The sequence below is a fragment of the Phodopus roborovskii genome, unplaced genomic scaffold (genome assembly GCF_943737965.1).
Source record: "Phodopus roborovskii unplaced genomic scaffold, PHOROB, whole genome shotgun sequence".
Lineage (NCBI taxonomy): Eukaryota > Metazoa > Chordata > Mammalia > Rodentia > Cricetidae > Phodopus > Phodopus roborovskii.
In genome coordinates this window covers 19,431,953-19,455,419 of record NW_026125059.1, presented here as the reverse complement: position 1 = coordinate 19,455,419, position 23,467 = coordinate 19,431,953, and the positions used below count along the sequence as shown (strand labels likewise).

The 23,467-nt window shown below is 46.1% G+C and overlaps 1 protein-coding gene across 1 annotated transcript in view; it reads left to right on the top strand.

Annotated features, from left to right (window-relative positions):
• The window catches only part of Dhx35 (DEAH-box helicase 35), a 58,887-nt gene extending 36,764 nt beyond the window's left edge, over nt 1-22,123 (top strand). Inside the window, exons 13-22 of the mRNA XM_051187387.1 lie at nt 2,759-2,883; nt 4,491-4,545; nt 7,063-7,158; nt 8,718-8,812; nt 9,604-9,681; nt 10,961-11,090; nt 13,771-13,852; nt 14,740-14,811; nt 18,113-18,224; nt 21,052-22,123. Of these exons, the coding sequence (XP_051043344.1) occupies nt 2,759-2,883; nt 4,491-4,545; nt 7,063-7,158; nt 8,718-8,812; nt 9,604-9,681; nt 10,961-11,090; nt 13,771-13,852; nt 14,740-14,811; nt 18,113-18,224; nt 21,052-21,096 (890 nt within the window). The 3' untranslated portion in view covers nt 21,097-22,123. The remainder of the gene's footprint in view (nt 1-2,758; nt 2,884-4,490; nt 4,546-7,062; nt 7,159-8,717; nt 8,813-9,603; nt 9,682-10,960; nt 11,091-13,770; nt 13,853-14,739; nt 14,812-18,112; nt 18,225-21,051) is intronic.
• Nucleotides 22,124-23,467: the final 1,344 nt, after the last annotated feature.

The window sequence follows — 23,467 nt, the reverse complement described above, 5'->3', positions numbered from 1 at the left end:
TGTTACCATCATCCTTATACAGTCCTTGATGTGCATCTGCCTCGCTTTCTCTCTTTTCCTCTGTGGGCTATGGAACTCAGGGCCTCACTAGCCTTGAGCGTCCCACCTAGCCCTCCTCTTTTTCAGCACGGGTGTCATCAGGGCCTGGGGACCTAGGGCTCAGTAAGACTGTGGCTACAGTGTGGGTGGTATGGTGGTAGAGGCAGACCCAGGAGAGGATCACCATGCCCTGTGTGATGAGTGGCTTTAGAGGAAAGGGGACCTTTGAAGCAGAGAGGGTGCATTCTCCCCTGCTGGGAGCTGAGGACAGGGAGTACTTGAAGCCCAGGCAGTGTTTGAGCCTGGTCTCCACGGCAGCCCATTCTGTCCAAGTGGAGCGGGTGGGGCGCTGGAGATGGGTTTCGGAACACTAGGGAGAGGGAATAGGATTATTGAGGAAGAGTCCTTTATGTACATACACACAGGCTGTTTATCATCTACACTGTTTTTCTGAGGCTGCAGGGGTGGTGCTGGGTTTAAGTGTGTGTGCGGACTTGCCATCTGCAGAGAAACCTTTAATTCCTTGAGGAATTGCAGTTATAAGTATTAGTAATTGTGTGTTTAACTTTTAAAAGTTAACTCAAGTTTTATTTGTTTATTTTTGAGGCAGGGTCTCTGCAGCCCCGGCTGGCCTCAGACTCAGAGATCTCCTACCTTTGCCTCCAAGTACTGGAATTTAAAGGTGTGCACCACCATTCCCAACAACTCAAGTTATTACTTTTAGTTTTATGTAATTTTACTTTGGGTCTTTTGCCTGCATCTCTCTCTCTCTCTCTCTTTCTCTCTCTCTTTCTGTGTGTGTGTGTGTGTGTGTGTGTGTGTGTGTGTGTGTGTGTATCTGTGTGTGTCTGTGTGCATGTGCGTGTGTGCACATGCACATGCGCCTGTGCCTGGTACCTGAGGGGGTAGGAAGAGGGTGTTGCATGTCTCTACAATGGGAATTGCAGATGATTCTGACCTGCCATTTAGGTTCTGGGGAACTGAACCTGGGTTCTCTGCAAATACAGCCAGTGCTCTTAACCACTAAGCCATCACTCTAGCTCCAATTCAAATTAATTAAAGTGGAAGTGGGTACCTGCATCTGATGTGTCAGAGAAATCATGTGATAGGACTTGAATTAAAGCACAGCAGGTGGATTTGGGTGAAAGGTCACTGAGTTTTTAGTCCTAGCCGCTTTAGCATGTGTGTGGTTGGGAAGGGCCAGGAGCAGTGCCCAGTGTGTTAGTGCCCAGCCTTCAGAGTCTGAGCTGACTTTTCAGAGTGTACAGCTGTTCCTTACTCAGATCATTTAGTTTTCCAGACTTTTCCTCAGCTCAGTTCTTAGACACACCCTCTGCTTCCCATTTCCGGCACTCATACCTTAGATGCCTTGGGCTTGTCTGTCTTTGTCCAGCAGGTCCTCCTGATACTCATGGCAGCCTCTGTAGAGGCTTTCCCCAGCCTCTGTTCTCCTCTTTCCTGAGCCTCCAGTGGTCCATGGAAGGAGCATCTGCTCCTTGTGGGGTCTGTTTTCTGCTCTTCACCCCTGGGGGCGTTGCCTGTGGCTGGGGCCTCTGTAGCTTCTGAGTGCCATCACATCTTCATCCCTGAGCATCAACACCTTCTTTCCTCAGCATCTTCTCAGTAAGACCAGCCTGTCTTTTATGAATTGTTTCTGCCTTGGCCAGTGGTGCTCTTGGGGAATGTGGTTATCCTGGTAACAGTACTATATAGTGTTCTTAAAACTAAAGAACTTTCTTTCCTGCTGTTCTCTGCCATCTAGAACCTTCTGGCTAGACCCATGCATTTGCCAATTTATGTCACACAGTCTAGAATATTGGTTGTCTGTTTTCTTAGATAGTGTTTCTCCAGTAGACTTTGCTGTAATTTATTTTCCTCTTGAGTTAACTAAGCTTTCTGGTCTAAATGGAGACTTGATGATGCTAGTGTTTAAGAAGGGTGTGCACAGTGTTGACTTATGTGGGAGGATTTGGTGTATAATCCACAGGCTTTCTAAGTATACACAAAAAAAACAAAAACAAACAAACAAAAAAAATTTCATGCCTTCCTGTCCTTTCTCCCACCCTTTGGTCTAGTCCTCCCCTGACTCTGTCCTCCCCCCTCCCCCCGTCTCTCTGCCTTGGGGTGCTTTCTCCTGTTTGAGTTCTCCTTTTGTTCCCGTGGGACATGCAAGTACAGGATCCTGGGTGTGACACTGCATTCAGCTCCTTGATTTAAAAGCTAGGTTTGTACAATTTCTGCTCTTTGTAATTAGCGCGTTTGTCAGGTTCTGGTGGAAGTTCTGGTGATTTATTTTACATTGTTCTTTGCTTATTTTGCGCTCTTATTGCTTCCTTGACACACTCTACCCTAAGCAGAGTTAACAGTAACTGGACCTGGATGCTTGCTGCTCTGGTTGATTATGTCACTGACAAAAAAGATAATTGAAAAGTATCACCACTCTGAAGTAAAGTAACATGCTTTTTAAAGGGGTAGTTTTCATCTATAAATGTATAAATATAAATAGAAGTATAGTATAAATATGTAAAAGGGTTTATATTCAAATATGTTTTTCAATATACTTTTGATTATAATGGTAAAACAACTTTGTATCGTGGTGTTGTTGCATCTGGTCCCAGAATCACAAAACTCTTGCTCAAGGCAGAGAAGGAAGACATATGCTGGCATGTGGGTGCATATGACTGTCACATTTGATCCATTTCTGATTTCCTGTTCTTAGAGGATGCCTTTGACCAGTTACCGCAGTCCACTGTCCCTGAGATGCAGCGCAGCAATTTGGCCCCTGTGATCCTGCAGCTAAAAGCCCTAGGGATTGACAATGTCCTCAGGTTCCACTTCATGTCTGTAAGTCTTGCCTCTTGCTGAGGAGCTCATGGGGGTGTGTGTGCAGACACTGGTTGGGCATGCCATCTTCTTTCTTCCCCTCTCAGCTAAAATACCATATACCACTTGGTCCTGTGCAGGGTGTGGGCCAAACTGGCAGCCAGAGGACCAGAGTTCCTCTACCTCTGTATTCCCTGTCCTTTCTTCTGGGGCAGAGAAAAGTAAATGAGTGAGTAATCACAAGGCAGCTTGACCAGTGCTCAGAGAGACAAAGGAAGGGCCATTCCTCCTATGTGAGCTATCACCAGACCCAGAAGGTATGAGTGGGCCTGGCTGTAGAGTGTCAATGCTGAGGGTACTCAAGGCTTTGGGAAGATCCTGTGGCTCATGGTATCTCTGATGATTTCCTGAGGCAAGTTATGGGAGTGGAAATGACCTTCTGTAAGCTTCTGATGCATGGCTGACTGGCTCATGGGTATTTGTCATCTGCCCACTTATAGAAGAATTGACTTCTTTGTAGAGTGTGACAGTAGTGAGGTATTGAGTAGTGATCCCAAGTAATCCCTGGAGCAAGAGACAGAGTGAGTGCAAGAGACAGAGCAGGAGAAGACAGGACAAGACTGTGCCCACCCACAGGAACCCGGACGCACTAACATGGTGTTTTACTTTCTCACAGTAGCTCTCCACATGCATAAGCTCCGCTGAGCCAGTGCGCACATTGCCTCTAAAGAATGCAGTGGTACTTGAGGGCTTGGTTCACCAGCTGTGTGACTTGCATGCAGTGATTTTGGCTCCCCTCTGTGTAGCCAATGAGATGTAGGTTCCACACCGTAAAGACAATATAGTCCATCACTAGATCTTTTAGAGGCTTGATTTTGTTCTTTGGCAGACAATGGCTAAAAGACCACAGTTTAGCTTCTGACCTGCCATCAAGTGCTGCGAAGCCTTGCCCAAATGTCCTTTTCTTATCATTACTTTCCTCATCTGTGAAATTGAGTTAAATCACTTGGCTGTTTGGAGTGCAGTTGTTGCTCTGCAGATTCAGAGGAGAGGCAGTGCAGTCTGGAAAGGTACTGATCTTGTTGTCTGGCTTACTAGGAACTGAGTCCCTGGAAGGGACCACTGAAGCCTGGCACCCAGAGGTGCTCAGTGAGGATTTTAGAGGTCAGGAAAGAGGTGTCAGCACCCACTGAAGGGCACAGTGTGAGCCTTGTTGCGCTCTGCAGTGTCAGTGTCCTCTGCATTTTCAGCAGTTTGGACGTGTTACTAGCTCGCCATTAGCAAGGCCTGGGCAGTAGAAGTTAGTTCTCTTCTACCTGTGCTGTAGGATTTGTAGCTCCCAGTACAGGAGAAGGCTGAGGGAAGCTGAGGGTAGTGAAGGGGTGGTTTAAAGTAGGGGGCTGCCTTGCTGATGGAGGGGGCATGAGGGAGAGCAGCTTGAAAAGCAGTTAAGTCATGAAGAAAGCATTGCCCAGGATGCTACAAAGGTGGCAGGCACATTTTAAGGTACCAGCAGCACGGAGACTGGGAGGATGGGATGTGATAGAGGGAGAGTGAGGCACAGTGATTACAGTTTTCGGATCTTTGGCAAAGAAACTAATTTAGGAGGACTTTCTTGTGTTTTACAGCCCCCGCCAGCACAGTCGATGGTTCAAGCCTTGGAGTTACTCTACGCTCTTGGCGGTATGCCCATTTCTCATGTGTTCTCTTATATGGTAATAGGTAGCCGGATTCACATAGACTTCTTAGAGTCTTTAGGAATGGGATTGTTCCTCCCAATGTGTATAAATTCTTTAGTGACAGTTACTCTTTTGAAATAGAAATTAGACAAAAGTAACTCAGGGATAATATGATGATTTATAAAGTGCGGCAGAAATTGTGGATGGCTCAGGACCCCCAAGACCAAGTTCTCAACACAAAGGAGATTTATTTACCCCAGAGGTGGGGATTAAGAGACAAAGACAGGAGATAGAGGGCAAGGGAGACAGGGAAAGGAACAAGAGAGAGGGTCAAGGCGTATTTGGCTTAGAGGGGATACATATGTGGCCCTTAGGCGAGTAGCAGCTATAAAAGTAAAAGGAATATTAGGAAACCAATTAAAATGTGTTTCGTTTTAATTGGGCAAGTTAATAAGGTGAGCCAAAGGGGGCTTCTGATTGCTGGACTTTAATACCTTGATAGCTGGACTTTGGTAGTCAGCCTCAGGAGGAGGAAGTGGCCAAATAAGAGACAGACCTTGTGGGTTAGCTTCAGGGATGTGATCTAATGGTTTTTAGCAAGGCAGAGGGAGTGGGGGAGAAGGGCAAGGCCTGCCAGAGCCATGTTTGCTGTGCTTGGACTGGCTAGAGTCCCTTCAGCCATCACCTGGGCCACTCTTGAAGAGTCACCAGAGACTGGCAGATCTCCATAGACACCGGTTCTTGTTCGTAGACCCCTTTTTCTTTCCTAGCCCCATTCCAAAATCCCCTTCATTTCATCCCTGAGTTCCCCATGGGAATTGGGCAGGTAGCAGCCTGGGGTACTATTTGGGCAAGAGTGCTCTGTTCTTTGGAGGAAGCCCTGTTGGTTTGTTTGAAAACACAGTGTGTGTCTCAGGGAAAATGGTGGCAGCTTGGGAGGTACTGTCTCTTCTATGTACCGTGCCTGTAAGTGGTGTCCTCTGGGGAGCTTTTGTGAGTGGGGGATTGAGTTTGTTAGGAAGTTTTAGTGGAGCCTTTGCCCTGAATTTTGTCTTGAGTCTTTTAAAAATAGTTTTATTAAAGTTCACATCATAGTGTTCAAGAGCTTTTGGTGTCAAAGTGTTGTGTTGTCTTCAGTACAATCCAATTTTAGAACATTTTCATCGTTCCATAAGAAAATGTGTGTCTTTTAGAGTACACTCTCCATTCCTGCCTTCTTGGCTCCAGGCAAGCACTAACCTGTAGTCTCTATGGATTTACCTAGTTTCATCATTGCTTAGAAATGGAGTCTTAGGTTGACTTTGGAGATTGGCTTCTTTTACTTAGCTCTTTCCAAGACTACCTATGCATCACTTGTAGCACGTTTCAGTTTAGCATTTGTTTTTACTGCTTAATGTGTATGGACATACCATGCAGTGATATATATATATATATATATATATATATTTTTTTTTTTTTCCTATTCATTAGCTGGTGGATGTTGTGAGTTGTGTCTTTTTGGTCAGTGTAAATAATGCTGCTGTGATCATCAGCATGTGAGTTTTCGATGGACGTCCCTCCACCACTTTTTCTACAGTGTTGCCAACAGTTGTTATTGTCTGTCGTTTTGAATCACAGCTGAGCTTGTGGATGTGAAATGGTATCTGATAGTTTTGATTTTCATGTCTCTGATGACTTACAGTATTGAGAACCTTCCTGCTCATTGTGTGTCGTTTGTCCTCTGGAAGGGTTGCTCTCAAAGTAGAATAGTGGGCAGACTCTGTCCTCACCAATATAAACACTCTGGAAGGTGTTGGGGGAAGCTCTAGTTTCAAAACAGACAGTACGTTGGAACAGAAAGAACATAACTTTTCTGTCTCATTCGAAGATTTTGAAGCAGTTATTTTGATGGGTGAAATGGTCAGCTGTATCGTGGGATCCTGTGCCTGATACTGGGGATTGGCAGAGAGGCCTATGGGGAAGGGATAGTGGTGGAAGAATGGAGAACTTTGTCTAGTTCAGTCCAGAGAGGACAGGGCCAGGGTTCAGATTCAGAGTGGCAGCCTTGTGATTGCTCATGTGGTGTGAGCAGAGCAGGATTTGAGGCACTGTCTTGGCATATTTGTGGCATGTCAGGTCTCAGCTATAGAGTAAGATCCAGAAGGTGAGAAAGTGGGGCCCATGCCATAGGGTCTGGGGGAGAGTAGTGAGGAGGCGGCGGGCAGCAGCATCAGTCGCTGCTGGGGGGTAGACAGAGGCCATGTCAGTCCCCACAGAGGGCGGGTAGTTTCTGTGGAGCATCCTGCGGGATGGAGAGAGAGGGAGCAGGAGGACGTGAGGGCTGCTTTCAGTAGTGAAGTCCTCGAATGGAGTTCATTAGAAGCAGCAGCTTTTAAAATTGGACATTGAGCTCAGTTTGACTCTTCTCTTTTAATGTGTTGGCTTGTGTCAGGCTGGGCTTAGTCATCTTTTATTCTCACAACTACTGTTCCTCTTCCAACACAGTGGTACATTCCTTCTGATTCTTCCACTCTTCTGACAGGCCTGGACAAAGACTGTCGCCTAACTGAGCCGCTTGGCATGAGAATCGCAGAGTTCCCTTTGAACCCCATGTTTGCCAAGATGCTGTTGGAATCAGGTGGGTGGAGCCTGACAGCTCCTTTTGACTTTGTTTTGTTTCCAAAGAACTCATTTCCCTGAATTGTGTGTGCCAAAGGAAGAGGGACCAATTTGCTTTAAAAAGTGACAGCAGCAATAAAGTATTTATTTTTGACTGACGATGAAACGTGTATTTATAAGACATGGTGTAATGTTTGATACTTACATAGTGGAAAGCTTCTGTCCAGGTAATTAGCCCATCACTACATCATTATATTATGGACTTGTCTTAGCAATTTGATCATAATGTTAGATCACTAAAACTCACCCCTCCAGCCTGAAACTGTGTCCTTTAAGCAACATCTCCAATCTTCATCACTGCTTGCCTTCCTGGTCCTTTCCACTCTGTTTCCCTGTGTAACTAAATTGTATAGTGTGTGCCCTGTGCGTGGCATACTTACTGGGCCTAACATATTGCACTGCCATCTGCATAGTCTTGAGTGACAGAATTTGCTTTTCTTAAAGATTGTGTAATAAGTATCCCATTGTTTGCGTCATGTTGTCTGTAAGCATTCCTCTGCTACTTCTCCATTTCTGTCCACTGCAGTGGACACCAGTGTGGCTTTCCTCCCACATACCAATTTCAGTTCTTTTGGGTGTACATAGAAGCAAAGTTGCTGGATCATGTGGCCGTTCTGTTTAGGTTTCTGAGGAACATCCATGTATTTTCCAGAATGGCTGTGCTAACTTTAACTGTCTGAGAAATCATCACACCGTATGCTGCAGTGGCTGCATGACTTTACATTCTAAAGCAACACATAGAGTTAGTTTGTTTCTCTGCCGAGTTTTGTGAGGATGTTGAGTTAGGACAAGGCCTGTTTCTTTAGTTATAAGCATTTTGGTAGTATAGGAGCTGCCTCCCCCACCCTGGGAAAGCTCCTGTTATATCAAGTGGCAGTTTATGAAGGCATGCTTTAAAGGCAGCATGGGGAAAGTTAGCTCTGAGAAGCTCACCTTCCCTGAGGGATGGATTCTAAGTGCAGCTAGAACAGGCTCCATTATGCTTCAGGCAGGGAGCAGTGGGGGGCCAGGCAGGAGTGCAGTTTGCTTTGTCTAGTGTCCTGGTTAAAGAGCTGCTGCAGAATCTGTTCTCTGGAGGCAGCAGCACATCAGCAGCAGTGCAGGATGCTGTCCTGGTCACCTGGTGCTGTAGGCTTGTGCCCAGAGCAGAGGAGGACTTGGGAGAGGCAGGCCACCCCACAGATGGGCCAGGAGTGGAAAGACAGTAGGAGGGACACCCTAAACACCCTTCCCTTTCCCCTCTATGCTTTTACCTGACTCCAGCTGTCCACATAGAGGGAGGGAGCAGGCATGCCTCTGACCTGTCCTTGGTGACAGGCCAGTGTGACCTTACCCTGGCTGGCATCATGGGGCCATTCATGGCTTGGTAAGTACTCATATGCTAGGGACTTGGAACAAGAGTTATAAAATATGAACTTATTTTACATTTTACAGCATAGTACAAGGAAAACATTAGGAAATGCCCATCAATCCTTGCTGCTACATTGTCTATTTGCAGACACACCCTTTGTGTTGTAGGGAACTTCGGCTGTTCTCAGGAGGTTCTGAGCATTGCTGCCATGATGCAGATCCAGAATGTCTTTGTGTTTCCCTCAAACCAGAAGGCTCAGGCAGTAAGTCCCGCTTTTCCCAAGCTCCTCACTGCTCTTTTGCGCATTTCTGTCAAAGCTCACCTAGAAGCTGCTGCAGACGGTTGTGTCAAAGATCCTAGATTGCAGTTGAGTGAGTGTGCTATGTATTGTGGGAAGATTTCACAAGCATGGTTAGATACCTTCCTGTACACTGTGAAGGTAGATTCTGTCACCTGCGCCCAAGTGGTTTTGTCTGTTGTCCCTTTGGTTAACCTTTTAAGATCCTGTCTCATGAAGGCGACTCTGTAAAAGAGTGAAAGTGTAAAACTCCATGTCTAATGTGGCAGTTCCCCCTTTTGCAGATCTTGCTTCTAACCTCTTGTACATTGTGAGTTCTGCTTTTTTATTTAGTTTAATGCCTTCCTTCCACCACCGTTTATTCATTACTGCATCCAGATGCTTAGAACAGGGCTTGATCAACAGTGGTATTGGATAAAAGTCTGTTGTGGGCAAGGGAGGCAGGGAGGCGTTTGATTATGTGGCATTGGTTCAAGGATAAAGTTCTGAAGTAAATGACTTGTGTCCTTGCCATATGTATTGTATCTGCTGCCCCTCGACCCCAGGGAATCAGTGGTGTTATTCAGTGTCTTTGCCACAGAAAGAGGAATTCAAGGATGGAGTGAGTCTAAAGGGAGCCTGAGAGAAGGCGGTGAGCAGTGCATGGTCGGAGGACATGGGGATATCAAGCTGTCAGCCCTCTTTGAGTATACCATGTCCCCCAGCACAAGAGGCTCATGGAAGTCAACTTCTAAATGGAACTTTATCCTTTACAGACTCGAGTGCACCGGAAATTTGCTGTGGAGGAGGGTGATCATCTCACCATGCTCAATGTGTATGAAGCATTTATCAAAGTAAGCACGGCCACACTGGGGGGACCCTCCCCACACACACCTACTCTAACGACCTGAGAGCAAGATCAGAAGTTAGTCCATACATTCCTGGCTGGCAGACCCCTCTGCTCTCTGGTTAGGTAGACTGCCAGCCTCCTGCTGGAGAGGCCAGGATTGCCAGAAAGGCTAAGGGATGTTTCCCATTGTTTGTCTGGTTATTTGCTACGCTTGAGGCTGTCTGACAGCTCGACCTTCCACTGTCCCATATGTACTGTATGAGGAAAGAATGGCACCATTTGAATGGAGTTCTTCCAGACTGGACTGAGAACCACGACTCTGTGGGTTGAATCTTGAAAGGCATTCCAGCTTCCACGGGAGCATGTTCAGTGAGGCTTGTGTGTATCCACATATCCTCCTCCTGGTTAGCCATGGGCAGTGCTAATTTCCCTTTTGAGTATTCTGTGGGACTGAGAGCCATTAATAGAATTTAAATTTCTCACTTAAAGCTAAACAGCAATATAAGCTTTTAAAAGTAATATAAAGGAAAGAGAGTAATAGTTTATAATTTCAGTAATTTAGCCTATTTTAAAAAGAGAAACACCACAGTTTTGTTTTAACAGAGATTTGAGGATGATTACTCAGTAAGTGAGATACAGATGAAATCAGTTAAAATTCAAGATACAGGCAGTGTATGAGCCCTTCCCCAGGAGTATGCATCCATAGGTCTGCATTGGATTATTCTCTGGTTGTCTTCTGAAAAAGTCCTGTGTGGATTACATTTTAAAATGTTATTATGTTAAAAAATTATTTGAAAACTTTCCTCCCTTGCTTAAAATGAAATTCTAGAGGTATATTACCTCTGCAAAAACTTAACATGTGATGTAGTAGTTTGTACTCAAGGATATAGACAATTAGACACTGTTGGTAGGAAAAGTTCCACTTTGAGGACAGATAGGGATTTGAGAATGGCTTCTGTACATTATGTTGCTTCCCATAGTTAATAAAGAGATAAGCTGAAGCCCATTGGAGGGGGAGAGTTAGTAGTTACCCAGAAGCAAGGGGAGGCGGGCTGACCTCTTGTCCTGAATTCAGGTTGACCTGTGCTTGTCCTCAGTCCTGCTTAGCTTGCTGGTGTGAAGAGTGGGGCTGTGGGCCAGCAGGCAACTTGCTTGGTTGTTACCATCTGCTCTGGAGATGGGGTTGGGCAGGACTCATCAAAGCAGCGAGTGGGAAGGGAAGTAACCCTGTTGACGGCATTGGGTATTACCGTCTGACTTGGCGAATGTCTTCTCTTCTGCAGCACAATAAGAGCTCCCAGTGGTGTCAGGAGCATTTCCTGAATTACAAGGGTCTTGTCAGAGCTGCCACTGTGAGAGAACAGTTGAAAAAGCTCCTTGTCAAGTTTCAGGTGCCCAAGATGTCCAGCGAAGGTGGGTGTGGCTTGTCCCTGCCTGTGGCTTCCCTCTCTGCTTGCACATTTTAATTCCTCAAGTTCTTATGCTGGGCTGATAGGAGGCTGTGTACCTATAGCTAGTTTCACATTTTGAGCTGCCTACACCCATTCAGTGGAATCACATGGCTGGGTGTCTTTGTGGGTAGATCCGTTTTTTATTCCATGGGCTGTTGTTACCCTCTCTCCCAAATTTCTAAAGCTTGTCATTGTACATATAATTAATATAATGATGGTTGTTGAAAAAATGTACATTTTTTTGAGAGGTAGCACATGCTGACCTCAGACATACTATAGCTGAGGATGGCCTTGAACTTCTGATCCTCCTGCCCCTGAAAGTGTGTATGTTGGGTGGGCACAGAGGGTTTGTTCTACCGTATTATTTTGAACTCAGGTGTACTAAGGCTTGTCTGTAATGGCCTTTTCCTGCTGAGCCAACTCGACATCCCCAAAATGTTACTGTTAAGTGGATGAAATTCATAGATATTGCATGAAAATTGCATTTTTTTCCTCAGATGCAAGTGTTACTAAAATAGATACCATGTGTTTAGCTTAGATATTCACCAAAGGTAGGTCAGAACATGGCTATACCAGATGTCCTAGCTCGTAGCAGTGGTTGTGGTGGCCATTTGTGGAGTCCACAGTAGGTTGCACCATGTTGGGGTCTCTGCATTCTCTTTGTCTCCCACTGTATGAGGTGCAGTTGATGGTGTCCTTAGTTTACAGAGGAAGCAGGAGGTCCTGGGAGGAGTCACATGACCTTCAGGATGACATAGCTCGTGGCCAGCAGAGTCAAAGACCCAGGATCCAGCTTGTAGGGAGTGACACACTGAGTTCATTTAGCAGTCTGCGTTCATTTAGCACACTGAGTTCATTTGAAGCCTGACAGTGTTTGCTAGGCGGGGTAGCACTCTGACTATGTTGAGTGTTAATTCACATCATGCTGTCTGCACTCTGGGGATGTGAGCTGCTTTTATCCCGTGTATAGAGGGAAAAGAGTGAGCCTAGTAGGCTAAGGGAAGCCTGTTAGAGTCAGGGCCTGGGAAGTTATGTTTGGCTTTTATACTAGCAACAAGTGATTGAAAATGACAAACGTGTAGTTCACTGAGAGCCTAGCATAGTAAAGAGAGGTATCCTGTTAGTGTTAGGCTACAGGGCCTAACCATGGATGACAGTGGCAAGTGGCAGAAGTAAGTGTAGGGAAGGAGAAATCCATATGAGCTTGCCCACGGTGCCTGCTGTAGCAGGGCCCTTACAAGGACTGCCAGCTGGAGCGCATCTGACCAGGGTCCTGTCGCCTGGCAGATAAACGACAGCCTCACCTCTGCTTCTGTGTCTTCACCTGTCATTATCACCCACTGCCTGGGGGAGGGATATGTTGAATTAAAATTCTTCCTAATAAGAGGAATGGAATGCTGAGGAATGATTTTATGAAGCTGAGTTATGAGGGTCACAAAACATTATTACATGCATTTCTACCCTTTATGAAATAACCCCTGAGAACAAAGCTTGTTGTATATGGGGATTCTGACCAGCTGGAGAGAGCAGCTGCATCTGGATGGGTGGTGGGCAGAATCTAGGGCAGGCTTGAAGTTTGGCATCTCTGCTGGGGACAGTAATGACACTCAGAACAAGCAATTGCATGTAAATTACAGTGCATCTGGGAGGTTAGAGAGCAGTGAAATATATTAATAGCAGTTATGCAATTAAAAATTTAGTTACTATAGAATCACTTTACTGAGCCTGTTGGATAGGTAAACAAAGAAGAAATAAAAAACACAGGTAGAAATTTAATTTATTAAAAAGAGAAGGATATAGCGTAGCCCCCCCTTGCCAAAACATTCAGTAAGATGATTTTGTGTGTGTGTGTGTGTGTGTGTGTGTGTGTGTGTGTGTGTGTGTGTGTGTGTGTGTATGTATATTTGAGAGCCCTGTAAGGCCACTGCCTGTAGGGACCTGTTTGCCCGTGTACTGTATTGTAATTCATCAGAACTAAGATATGTATCCATAGTTATTTTATGTTCCACTGAGAAAAGAAAGGCTGCCGCTGTAATTTTGTCTTGACTTGAGTGAGTTAAAATGGCTTAGAACTGTTGAAATGGGATATTTTCAGCCATTAAAACATGATTATCCCCTGCATGGTAGTTTAGAATTCGTCTCATGGCTGTGAGCTAGTGAATGAAGATGTTTTTTATTCATGAAAGATGTGTTTGCTGTAGCAATAGAAATGTCAGTTAAGAAGGGACAGAATGTTTGGAAGTGGTGGAAAATTGCAAACTAGCTGACAGCCAGAGACAGGGCAGGGTGCTTTCGCAGTTTGTGTATTAGGGGGACAAAAAAAAAGCAGTTTCCAAAGCAGTTTCCACAGTGCTCCGAACTCACTGTTCAGTCTCGATCCTTTTTGGCCTGGGATTGTTTGGAGAGGCCTAGTTATGGGGGCAGGCTTACCTTTTCTTTACAGCCGCTGGGGGAGAATGCCGCCTTAGATACTGGGCAGTTGTCAGACATGGCAGCACAGGGTTCAGTGTGCTCAGACATGGTTTCAGGCGGCCGGGGCAGCTGGGGAGGGGCTGGGCCTGGATTCTGCTTCATAGCCCAGGGTGCAGAATGTGGGGCCAGGGTGCTGGGTCTCACCAGCCTTCTGTTACTGTCTTGTGAAGGTGATCCGGATCCTGTGCTGAGGTGCATCGTGTCAGGATTCTTCGCAAATGCAGCACGGTTTCACTCCTCTGGGGCATACAGGTAACGAGACAGAGAGCTTGGCAGAGATCAAAATTGAGCAGCTTCTACCTGACTTCAGGCCTCCTTCCAAAACTGAGTGAGGTCTGCTATCCAGCCTTCAGCGGTTTTCTCTGCTGTCTGGGAGAGTCCTAATACCCACTGTGCTCATGACACATGTTTAGGTTTATAGTGACATACCTGCATTCCAGAGGAACCATTAACAGTGGGGTATTCTAGAGAAGCCGCTTTCCCTAATGGGCTGTTCCGTAAGTCACAGACAGGCACAGGGGCTGCATTTTGTGTCTGTGGAACCCTCGGTTGTTCCTTCGCTGGTTACAGTGCCTCCTGCTGAAGGGTGTCCTCAGGGTTTAACTGTGCAGTAGGTGGTCTGGGGAACCTCAGCTTCTGTTGGGATGGGATTGTTTGAAAGGGAACCTGTAGAAGGTAGACATGATCATAAATGTGCGTAGAACATTCTCTTCCTGTGTGGTTTGTTCTGTGTGTCCACAGTTGCTGCTCCACCCCCATACTGGGATTAAGTCCAGGGCCTTGCACTTGCTAGGCAAGCACTGTGCGGCTGAGCTAACCTCATACCTTCTCATTTTAGAAAGAGGTCTTACTAAGTTGCCCAAGTTGCCCCTGACCTTCTGACTCAGGATCCCGGGGAGCTGGGATTCAGCTGTGCCCCACCACGCCCAGCCCTCTTCCTTCTCTTGCCCAATTTATTCTTGGTTCCTCGGGTGGTAGTGTTGGTGGAGGTGTGTTGAGAGAGCAGTGTCTTGTCCGTGGTCCGTGTGAAATTCAATCTACATGTATTAACACATTTGTGGAAAAGTACTTGAGTATGTAAAGTATTACAAGTCCTTTTGCATACAGTGTGCTTCTCTGCATTGTATTGTGTCTCACAGGACTATCCGTGATGATCACGAGCTGCACATCCACCCTGCCTCAGTCCTGTATGCAGAGAAGCCACCCCGCTGGTAAGCCCTCACTGCTGAGCTTGGCCCTGCCCTTTCTTGCTCATGTCTGGGTCCCCAGGTGCTCTGTTTTCTATGTGGACTTTGGTTGCCAGGATTTCTGCTCTATCAGTAATCTCCTAAACATAGACAGTACTGTAGTTATTTTTTACCATATTCTATGTATGTATACTTTTCCTGTATTCAAGACATTTTGTATATTGATACAATTTGGGATATTTATCTTGCTGCCCTTTATAGTTCTACCTCTTGTCTTGACACTTATACTCTACCTCTATTTTAGGGATTTACATGTAGGTATATGTAAATAGTTATATTGTTTAAGTATTTGTTCCTGCTTTACTCAGGAAAGTTTTAATCAGTCTTTTTAGCTAAGTTCCCGAGTATTACAGATTATCTTCACTCACATTTCCTGTACCTATGAGATTAGTCAGATATAGATGCTTAATCTTCAATCACTTCATAGACATGCAGAACATGGCATTTAAATGTTTTAATATTAGTACTCCATTGACATGAGACACTGTTGCTCCTGACAGCACCGTGCACTTTCCCGAAAATATGTTGGACACTGTTGTTGCTCCTGCTGGAGTTCAATCTCGCCTCAGCTAATGGCCTGTTGGGCATAGAATTGCCCCCACCTTGACCACTGATTTGGACATGCAGTCCTATGTGCTTGCAGGAGACAAATATAGAAGACTGCTTGACCTTGCCAAGTCAGGGTAAGACAGCCATTCTATTTCCCTGCTGTTGTTGTGGTCTGTCAAGTTCTCTTGGCCTTAGCCAAATCTGGGTGTACCAACGTCGCTGTGAGACCTAGGGTGACTGTTCAGGTGGCTTGCTGTTTCTGTCCTTGCTGCACCTTTTGGAAGTTGTCCATCCGCATTTCCTGTCTACTCTAGTATTGTTATTTTCCTTCTCAGGTCTTGATGAGGTTGAAGATTAAACTATCACAACTATTATTCTCTCTTCCTAGTTAGATATATTAGGTACTAGACTTACGTTTTCCAGCTTAGGACAACTCTATTGTAAACTCCATTATGCCCTCACCCTAGGACTAGATATGTAGGTCATTTTGTTCTCGATTTTCCTTTTCTTAGAGCACACTTGTTATTCACTGTTTTGTATATAGTTTTGTATTAAGCCTAAATCTTTTCTTTAGACTAAAAGGGGAATTGTAGTGAGGTAGTCCTTCTGTAGCACTGACCACGCCCACTGGGGGGTGGAGCGATGGGCGGAGAGGACCTGAGGAAGGAGGTCGGAGGGGGCCAGGAAGGCGCTCTCTCTTTCTGGCGTGACTCGGACAGGAGAGGATCGGGTTGAATTTCCTGGTGTTCATCTGTCTAGGTTGTAAGTTATTTCTCCCTGAATAAACATCTATTCGGCCTATTTGTTTATCCTGATCCTTATTTACCGCAATAGTACTTTACTCAATAAAATAGTCCTATTGAAGGCATGGTGGTGCATGCCTTCAATCCCAGCACTGGGAGGCAGAGGCAGGCGGATTTCTGTGAGTTGGAGGCCATCTTAGTCTACAAAGCTACACAGAGAAACCCTGTCTTGAAAAATAAATAAATAAATAAATAAATAAATAAATAAATAAGAACCTCCTTAAGCAAACTACACTGTAGCTTCTCACTCATCTCCCAGCAGGTGTCCTTTCAAGCCCTTCAAGCTTACTGTTCTTGGGTCAGCGGACCCCAGCTGGGCTTTGGTAGCAGGCAAACAGCTTGAACTCATGTAGGAGAAGGCTTCCTAAAGGGCCGTATACAGTGCCTCAGTTGGCACTGAAGGCGGCTTCTCGGAGAAGCTAACCCTTGCTCTGGGCCTGGTGACTGGCATTTTTAGGCAGGAAAGGACTCAAAAGACAGTTAACCTAGGAAATAGAGCAGCAACGCCGTGGCAGCATGAAGGAAGCACATGTCTTTGGGGAATGAGCAATGAGTTGACCACGGTGACCGAAAGGTGGCTCCAGTCTGCAGTGCAGGCTGGGAAGGCAGAGGCAAGTACAGCAGTGAGAAACAACACAGATATTTTTATGGTGCTTTTACAAGTCATGTTTATATCTCCCCAGGTCAGTGCTAATTTGGGCATTGTGTTTTGTATTTATTTCCTATTTCTGATTTATATTGTATTCTGCAGAAGTATGGATTGACAAATGACTAGACATTTTAAAGACACTTGGTCTTTTACTATTGAAAGAGCTAAGCCTTAGGGAAGACAGGAGCATGTGAAGAGAAGTTGAAAAGTAGCAGCGGTAGGGCTGGAGCCTGGGAACACTGGTGTCAGGCACATTGTACCCTCTTCTCCTGGCAGCAGCATCACTTGGAACCATGTTGGAAATGCAGGTCCTTCCCCCCTCCTCCTGAATTAGAATCAAGGGTGGGGCCCACTGTTTAAGAGAGTCTTTGGTGGTGTTTCTGATGAGTATTTAAATTGACCATGGAATGAGACCATGCTGTAAGCAGTGCAGGTCTAGAAGCTTCTTAAGTGGAGTGGATTCTAATGCTGGATTTCTAGCTGTTTCCCTGCTGAGTATATAGAAGTGCAAGAGAAACCCAGACTTCAGTGTGCGTCCCTTACCTCTCTCCATTCATCCCCTTCTTTCCCTCCTGTCCCCTCCCATCTTCTCTTCCTCCCCTCTTCCTGATCTCCCCTTTCCTCTTTCCTCCCTTCCTGTGTTGGGGGTGGACCTCCAAGCCTTGAGCATGGTGAGCATCCCAACCCTGCCCCTTCTTTCCATCAGCTGAGATTTACTGGTGTTTGAGAGACAAACTCCATGTGGCTTTTGTATTTATAGATTTGTAGCTCTTAAGGATGCCCTGAGTTAATTCTTCCCATATTTCAGGAACTAGTGTTTACTCTATGAATTCCTGAAGTCCAGGGCTTAGAAAACACGTTCCTTGCTCTTTGGTTGTGTTTCCTCGACTCTAGATAAGTCTTTTTCTTTTTAAGACATAATATATGACAGTGAAAGATGGGTTTTGACAGAGGTGTGTAGCGTGCATGCAAAATTACACTTCCTTTTGAGTCTGTTTCTCTGCTTTTTAATTAAGTCTTTACGTTCTATTCAGAGCTCTGCAAACACAGGCCTTGATCTGGCAAGGACCTTTGTGGACAGCTGGAGAGCCTTGGAAGTCATGTAGGATGTAGAGTTGTATCTGTGAAACACAGTGACTTACACTTGGGTCAGGAGGCTGAGTGAGCTGCCACAGTGTCTGTGTGTAGAGCCACACAGAGACAGTATACCCCAGCTATGGTGAGAGCAGAGACGCCTTGCCAGCATGTTTATTCTTTGTTTCAGGGTTATCTACAATGAAGTTATACAGACCTCCAAGTATTACATGCGAGACGTGACTGCCATAGAATCTGCTTGGCTGCTGGAGCTGGCTCCGCACTTCTATCAGCAAGGAACGGTAGGACTGGATGGAACCTGGCCTTAGCCAAAGAGCAGCCCTTCACAGTGTTGTCTGTGTGTGTGTTCTGTACCTCAGTACCCTAGATCATTACCCCCTTCATACCTCCCTACCCCTCCTCACACACAGAGTATGCATGGGAGACCATTACCATATCCCCAGAACTTCCTAGTGAAACCACTTTCATTGCCTTCTTATGGAAGTACAGTTAAAAACAAATCCTGCAACTCCGTAAGAAAAGGCCTTTCTGTGCAGTCAACTACATGCCTCTGCTATTACAGCAGGCCACTTGCACTTTGGAAAACAGATTGTGATTTCTTCATTTTTGTAAAAATGGTCCGATCTTTGTCCCCCAAGTCCATGCATCCTTCTAGCACGACTTAATTGAAAGATGGGTAATCATGTTTGGAAGACTGGCAAGGTAAACTACGTCCACAGGTCTCCTGGCTGGATGTGACTTATAGACTGTTTAGTCTGCATTGTGCTTTAATTGTGTGGTGGATTATCTAGTGTAATTATTTGTGTGTGTGTGTGTGTGTGTGTGTTTGTGTTTGTGTTTTTGTGTGTTTGTGCGCACGTGCTGGAAATTGAACCTAATGATTATTAATGATTGTTTTCGTGCATGCTGCCTTGAAATTATTTTCTGTTAGTTCATTTTAGTCTTTTCTCTTTTTTAAAAAAATTATTTTAATGCTTTTCAATTAATAATTGTTTTAGTATTGTATTTCATTTCTTTGTTGTCTGGACTCCTCATAGTTGATCTTGAATTAATGTCACACTGCTTAGCTATAATGTAAGAAACCTACACTAGGGTCTTGCTTTGTTACCAAGCACCCTTGTGCTACTGTTGGTCAGTATTTTATTTCTGCACCTGTTTATACTTGTTGATATGTTGTTATTATTTTTAAACAGTCAGTTGTCTCTTCAACAGATTAAAAACCAGAGCGTTTTTGTTTCCCACTGTTACTGTGGGGCCTGCCCTGCCTGAGGAACTGCTTTAGTGTGCCTTCAGCGCCGTCTGGTGGTGGAACACCCTTCCTTGTTTATTTGCAGGCGTACTGTTTCGTTTTTATTTTTGAAGGATAATTTTCCTCTGTGTAATTCTACCATGAATGAATTTTGTTGTTTTTCATTTTAATCCTTTAAAGAGTTTGTTCTGTTGCCGTCCGGTGTGCAGTGTCTCTGAGAGGCCAGCAGCCATCTTCAGGCCGTCATGTGTATGCAGTGTTTCTTGTTTCACCCTTTGTGGTTGCAGTCAGCAGGGGTTGAGCATGGCTGCTGCTCTAGGCGACACTTTTGAGGTGCCACAGACCCATTCCGTGTGTTTGTTCACTTGCTTCATTCTTGGAGAACAATGTCTTCTCCGTGAAGTTAAGGAAGTTCTCTCTGAACCCTTGTAGTATTTAATTCTTACATCAAAGAACAAAGAGTAGTTCTAACCATTACGGTTCTTCACATGTCCTAACATGGCTATTTCAGCTAGAGATTAGATGGACTGCTGGGTACGCAGTGTATCTTAGCTCTGTTGGGTTAAAGAGAAGTTACCTAGACTAGAAGAACATCTCTTCCAGCTAAATCTCGGCTGGAAACAGCAGCCTTCAGTAGGCCAAGGAAATGGTTAGGAATGCAGTCTGGGAGTGGAGAGCAGGCACAGAGGGCCTGTTCGTTACAGTAGCAGGAGGCTGCACTAAGGGAGACAGTCTCACACTTCTGGCTTTCGTGAAGCCCCTGGAGAAAAGAATTGATTGAGTTACTTTTCCTCCAGCTCAAAGTTAGTCTTCTTAGGTCAGATCCACAAGGTTAAGTCCAAAGGTGGAGCTGTGTCTTCAGGGACTCTGCAGGTTCCCAGGGGCTACCCATGCAGGGCAGGTCTGCTGCCTTGGACATGGTGCAGAGCCTCTAGACCGTGCACAGACTACAGGTTGTCAGCATGCTCCTTCTGGCGCCTCCGGTGACTTTCCATCGCTTGTTTATCCGAGTTGCTTTCTGTCGGTAGAGGCCTGAGATGCTCAAAGTCAGCTTTGTTTATACTCGGCATTCTTTCCAGTAAAGTGCACCAGAAATGGCTTGCAGGCAGGTGGTGTCGTCATCTGTTCGTGCATAAGGCCACACATGTCCAGAATTAGTTTAGGGTCAGGTCTGGTGAAGAACAGAGAGGAAAGAATTCAGAGAAGCAGCAAGCCCACAGAGACTTGCCTCAGAGAGACCCTTGTAATCTAGGAGAGCATCTGGCCTCACTGTTCGAGAACCACACGCTCCTCTCTCAGGCACAGTGTGTAGAAAGCCTGGAATCCGGCCATTTTGTTAGACCTGGGGCCTGCTGGTCTGTCAGCTCATGGCGTCAGTAGTAGTGTTCTGCTTTCTTTCAGGGCTGGCAGTTCTCAGGGGTGTTGGGAGGTCATGTTGGATGTGCTAGGTAGGACATGGGGTTTGGGCACTAGCAGTTAGGGCTGCAGCCTCCTCTTGGGAAGAGCTCCTGAGTGCTAGCTTGATTAGCTGAGGAGTCTGTGCCTTATTGACTTATGTTACTGATGGGATGCCAGGTACCCCTCCGTTGGTGAAGAGAGGCCTCTGATAGAAGTGTATGCTCATACATTCTGCCTCAAATCCATATTTGAGACTTTGTAGTAACTTGAGTTTGCCATAAAATGTGTTTTAATCCCTCAGTCCTGTCAGATGATGCCCATGGCGATGTCAGGAAGCTTCTCGTGTTGTTTATTCCTGGCCTCTTCTCCTGCAGACAGCTTTCCAAGGGGCCCAGCACTCCTTGGCACGGTCTGTTTTTTCAATCTCACCATCACCATTGATGATTCCTCTTCTCTTGCAGCACCTGTCCCTGAAAGCCAAAAGGACCAAGGTCCAGGACCAGTGAGTAGAGCTCCGCAAGTGGCTTCAGGGACGGTCTGGCACCCTTCCTTCCTCTTGTTTCCGGCACCAGCTCAGGTGGGATTGGCAGTCACTGTGGTGTGGGCTGCACCCTGTGATTAGCCCCCTCTTCCTGCTCCCATCATCATCTGCCGTCGTCACAGGGACCCTGGAGGAGTCTGAACGTGGCCAGTGTTCCGCTGCACTGCACCTAGGCCAAGCAGAAGTGGGCTCAGCTGCACTCTGAGCTCAGTCCTCGCTCTCAGGAGCCAGCACACTGCTCCGGCAGCACAATGGAGAAGAGTGAGCCGCTGAAGGCTGAAGCCTGTGTAGACAGGGCTCTCTGGGCTGCCTGAGTTTGCCTGCTGGGCCCGCGGCTGTTGACTGCAGAGGTCCCTGGTCTGTCAGGCACAGGACCCCAAACCAAGCAGCTTCTTCCTTTCCTCTGTCCATGCCCCTGCTTACCTGCAGCAGGAGACTTAGTGCCATGATGGTGAGCCATGCAGGATCACAGCCCCCCGTCTTTGTTAGCCACTTCCTTTGCAAGTGGGCTTAGCTTTCTCTCAGAGCGCGATGACACTTTCTGGTGCCAGTGTCTGAGTGCCAGGCAAAGTTCATCAACCTTGACCCCATGGGGCTCCTCTTTAGCAGGAGTTCACTACAGTTTAGATCCCCTAAACTTGTGTAGCTCAGGAATATAACTCTTGTATATTTATCTTTGTTCGTTTGCTTGCATTCTTGCAAGAACATGAACAGCTCCCCCGGGCACTGTTCACACCGCACGAGGGCTGCTTTGCTGCGACAGTGATGGCACCTCAGCACACAGCAAGGCAGACTCCTCCCCTTACCGTTTCAGTGATGTTTACTTTAAAAGCGTAGCTTAAAAGTTTATTTTTGTACTGGTTTTAGTTTGGATGTGCCACTTTTGGCACCAAACCTATGTCATTTTTATTTCCATTTTATAATGTGTAAATAGCAGTGATAGGTTGTTAATCATAATAAATCTTTCTACCCGAGGAAACATGTTTCTCCCATCTGTGGATCTCGGGGGTCTGTGTCTTAAGGTGGTTCAGTTCGTCCTTTCACGTGAAGCCTGAGAGTGGCTAAGGTATCTGCTGCTGCCATGCACAGCAGCTGGGTCTGGGGTGCACATCGACACAGAGCCCCACAGTGCACACTCAGACCTTACTTATAGAGCAACCTGAAGAGGGTCTCATTCTTGTCAGCTAGGCTCCGCCTGCTGTTTTATTGTAGTTTTTGTTGGTGCGTGCAGGCAAACCATAGTGTGCATGTGGACATATCCAGAAGCCAGAGCTAACGTCAGGTGTCATTTCCCAGATACAGCCCACCTTCTTTTTGTGACAGAGTCTCTCACTGGGGCCTGGGGCTCACCCATTCTGTTAGACTGGCTGCCAGTGAGCTCCAGGGCTCCTGTCTCTGCCTCCTCGGGGTTAGGATTACAAGTGTATACATCCACACCTAGCTGTTTACACGGCTTTGTGGAATCAAGCTCAGGCCGTCGTGGCGAGCACTTGTCAGTAGGTCCATCTCTCCAGTTCCTTTCTGGTATTTGTTATTCTAAAGGCTTTTTAGTTTTATTTTTATCTCATATGTTTTGTCTGTATGTGTATCTATACATGTATATGGCTGATGACAACAGAGTTCAGAAGAGGGTACCAGATCCATGAGTGCTGGGAGCTGGACTGGGTCCTCTGCAAGAGCAGCAGGTGTTCTGAAAGTCTGATTATTTTTTTTTTTTAAGGTTATGTTGTAGTAGAAGGGAAAAAGGCTAGAGGAACCATACCCTCAAATTCCAGGCCACAGGTCTAAGTGGGAGGCCGTGCACTCCAGAGTGGAGCATATGGCAGCAAGCCAGCTTCTCTTCTTTGCATGTGTGGTCCCAGTGCACAGTCATCTCTAACCCTCACCATCTAGACAGCTGAGGACTGCCTTCCAGCTCTATCCCACACTACCCTGCGCTACAGCCTTTCCAGGGAGAGGTGGGTCCTCACCATCAGGAGATCTGCAGCCAGGGCATCCTTCATGCATTCCCATGTGAGACCTGCATGGGCAGGCCTATGGTCCTGTTCCACAGATGAGTCTGCTGTGGATCGGAACCCACGCTGTGGCCTGATTCGTGGGTCAGTCAGCACATGTTGCCTGAGCCCCTGTCTGTGTGCATCGTGTGGGTATGAGAGTGGAGATGCTTGTCAGCAAAAGGCTGGAGAGTAGACAAGGAGGGAGGTAGGATGATGCTGGTTCTGGGTGGTGATTTGTTTATTGTATCATTATTTTATAATGTCAGCCAATTAAAAACCAATACAAAATGCGAACAAAAACACGGTGAAATCCCAGAGCCTGGAAACTGCTGGGTGTAG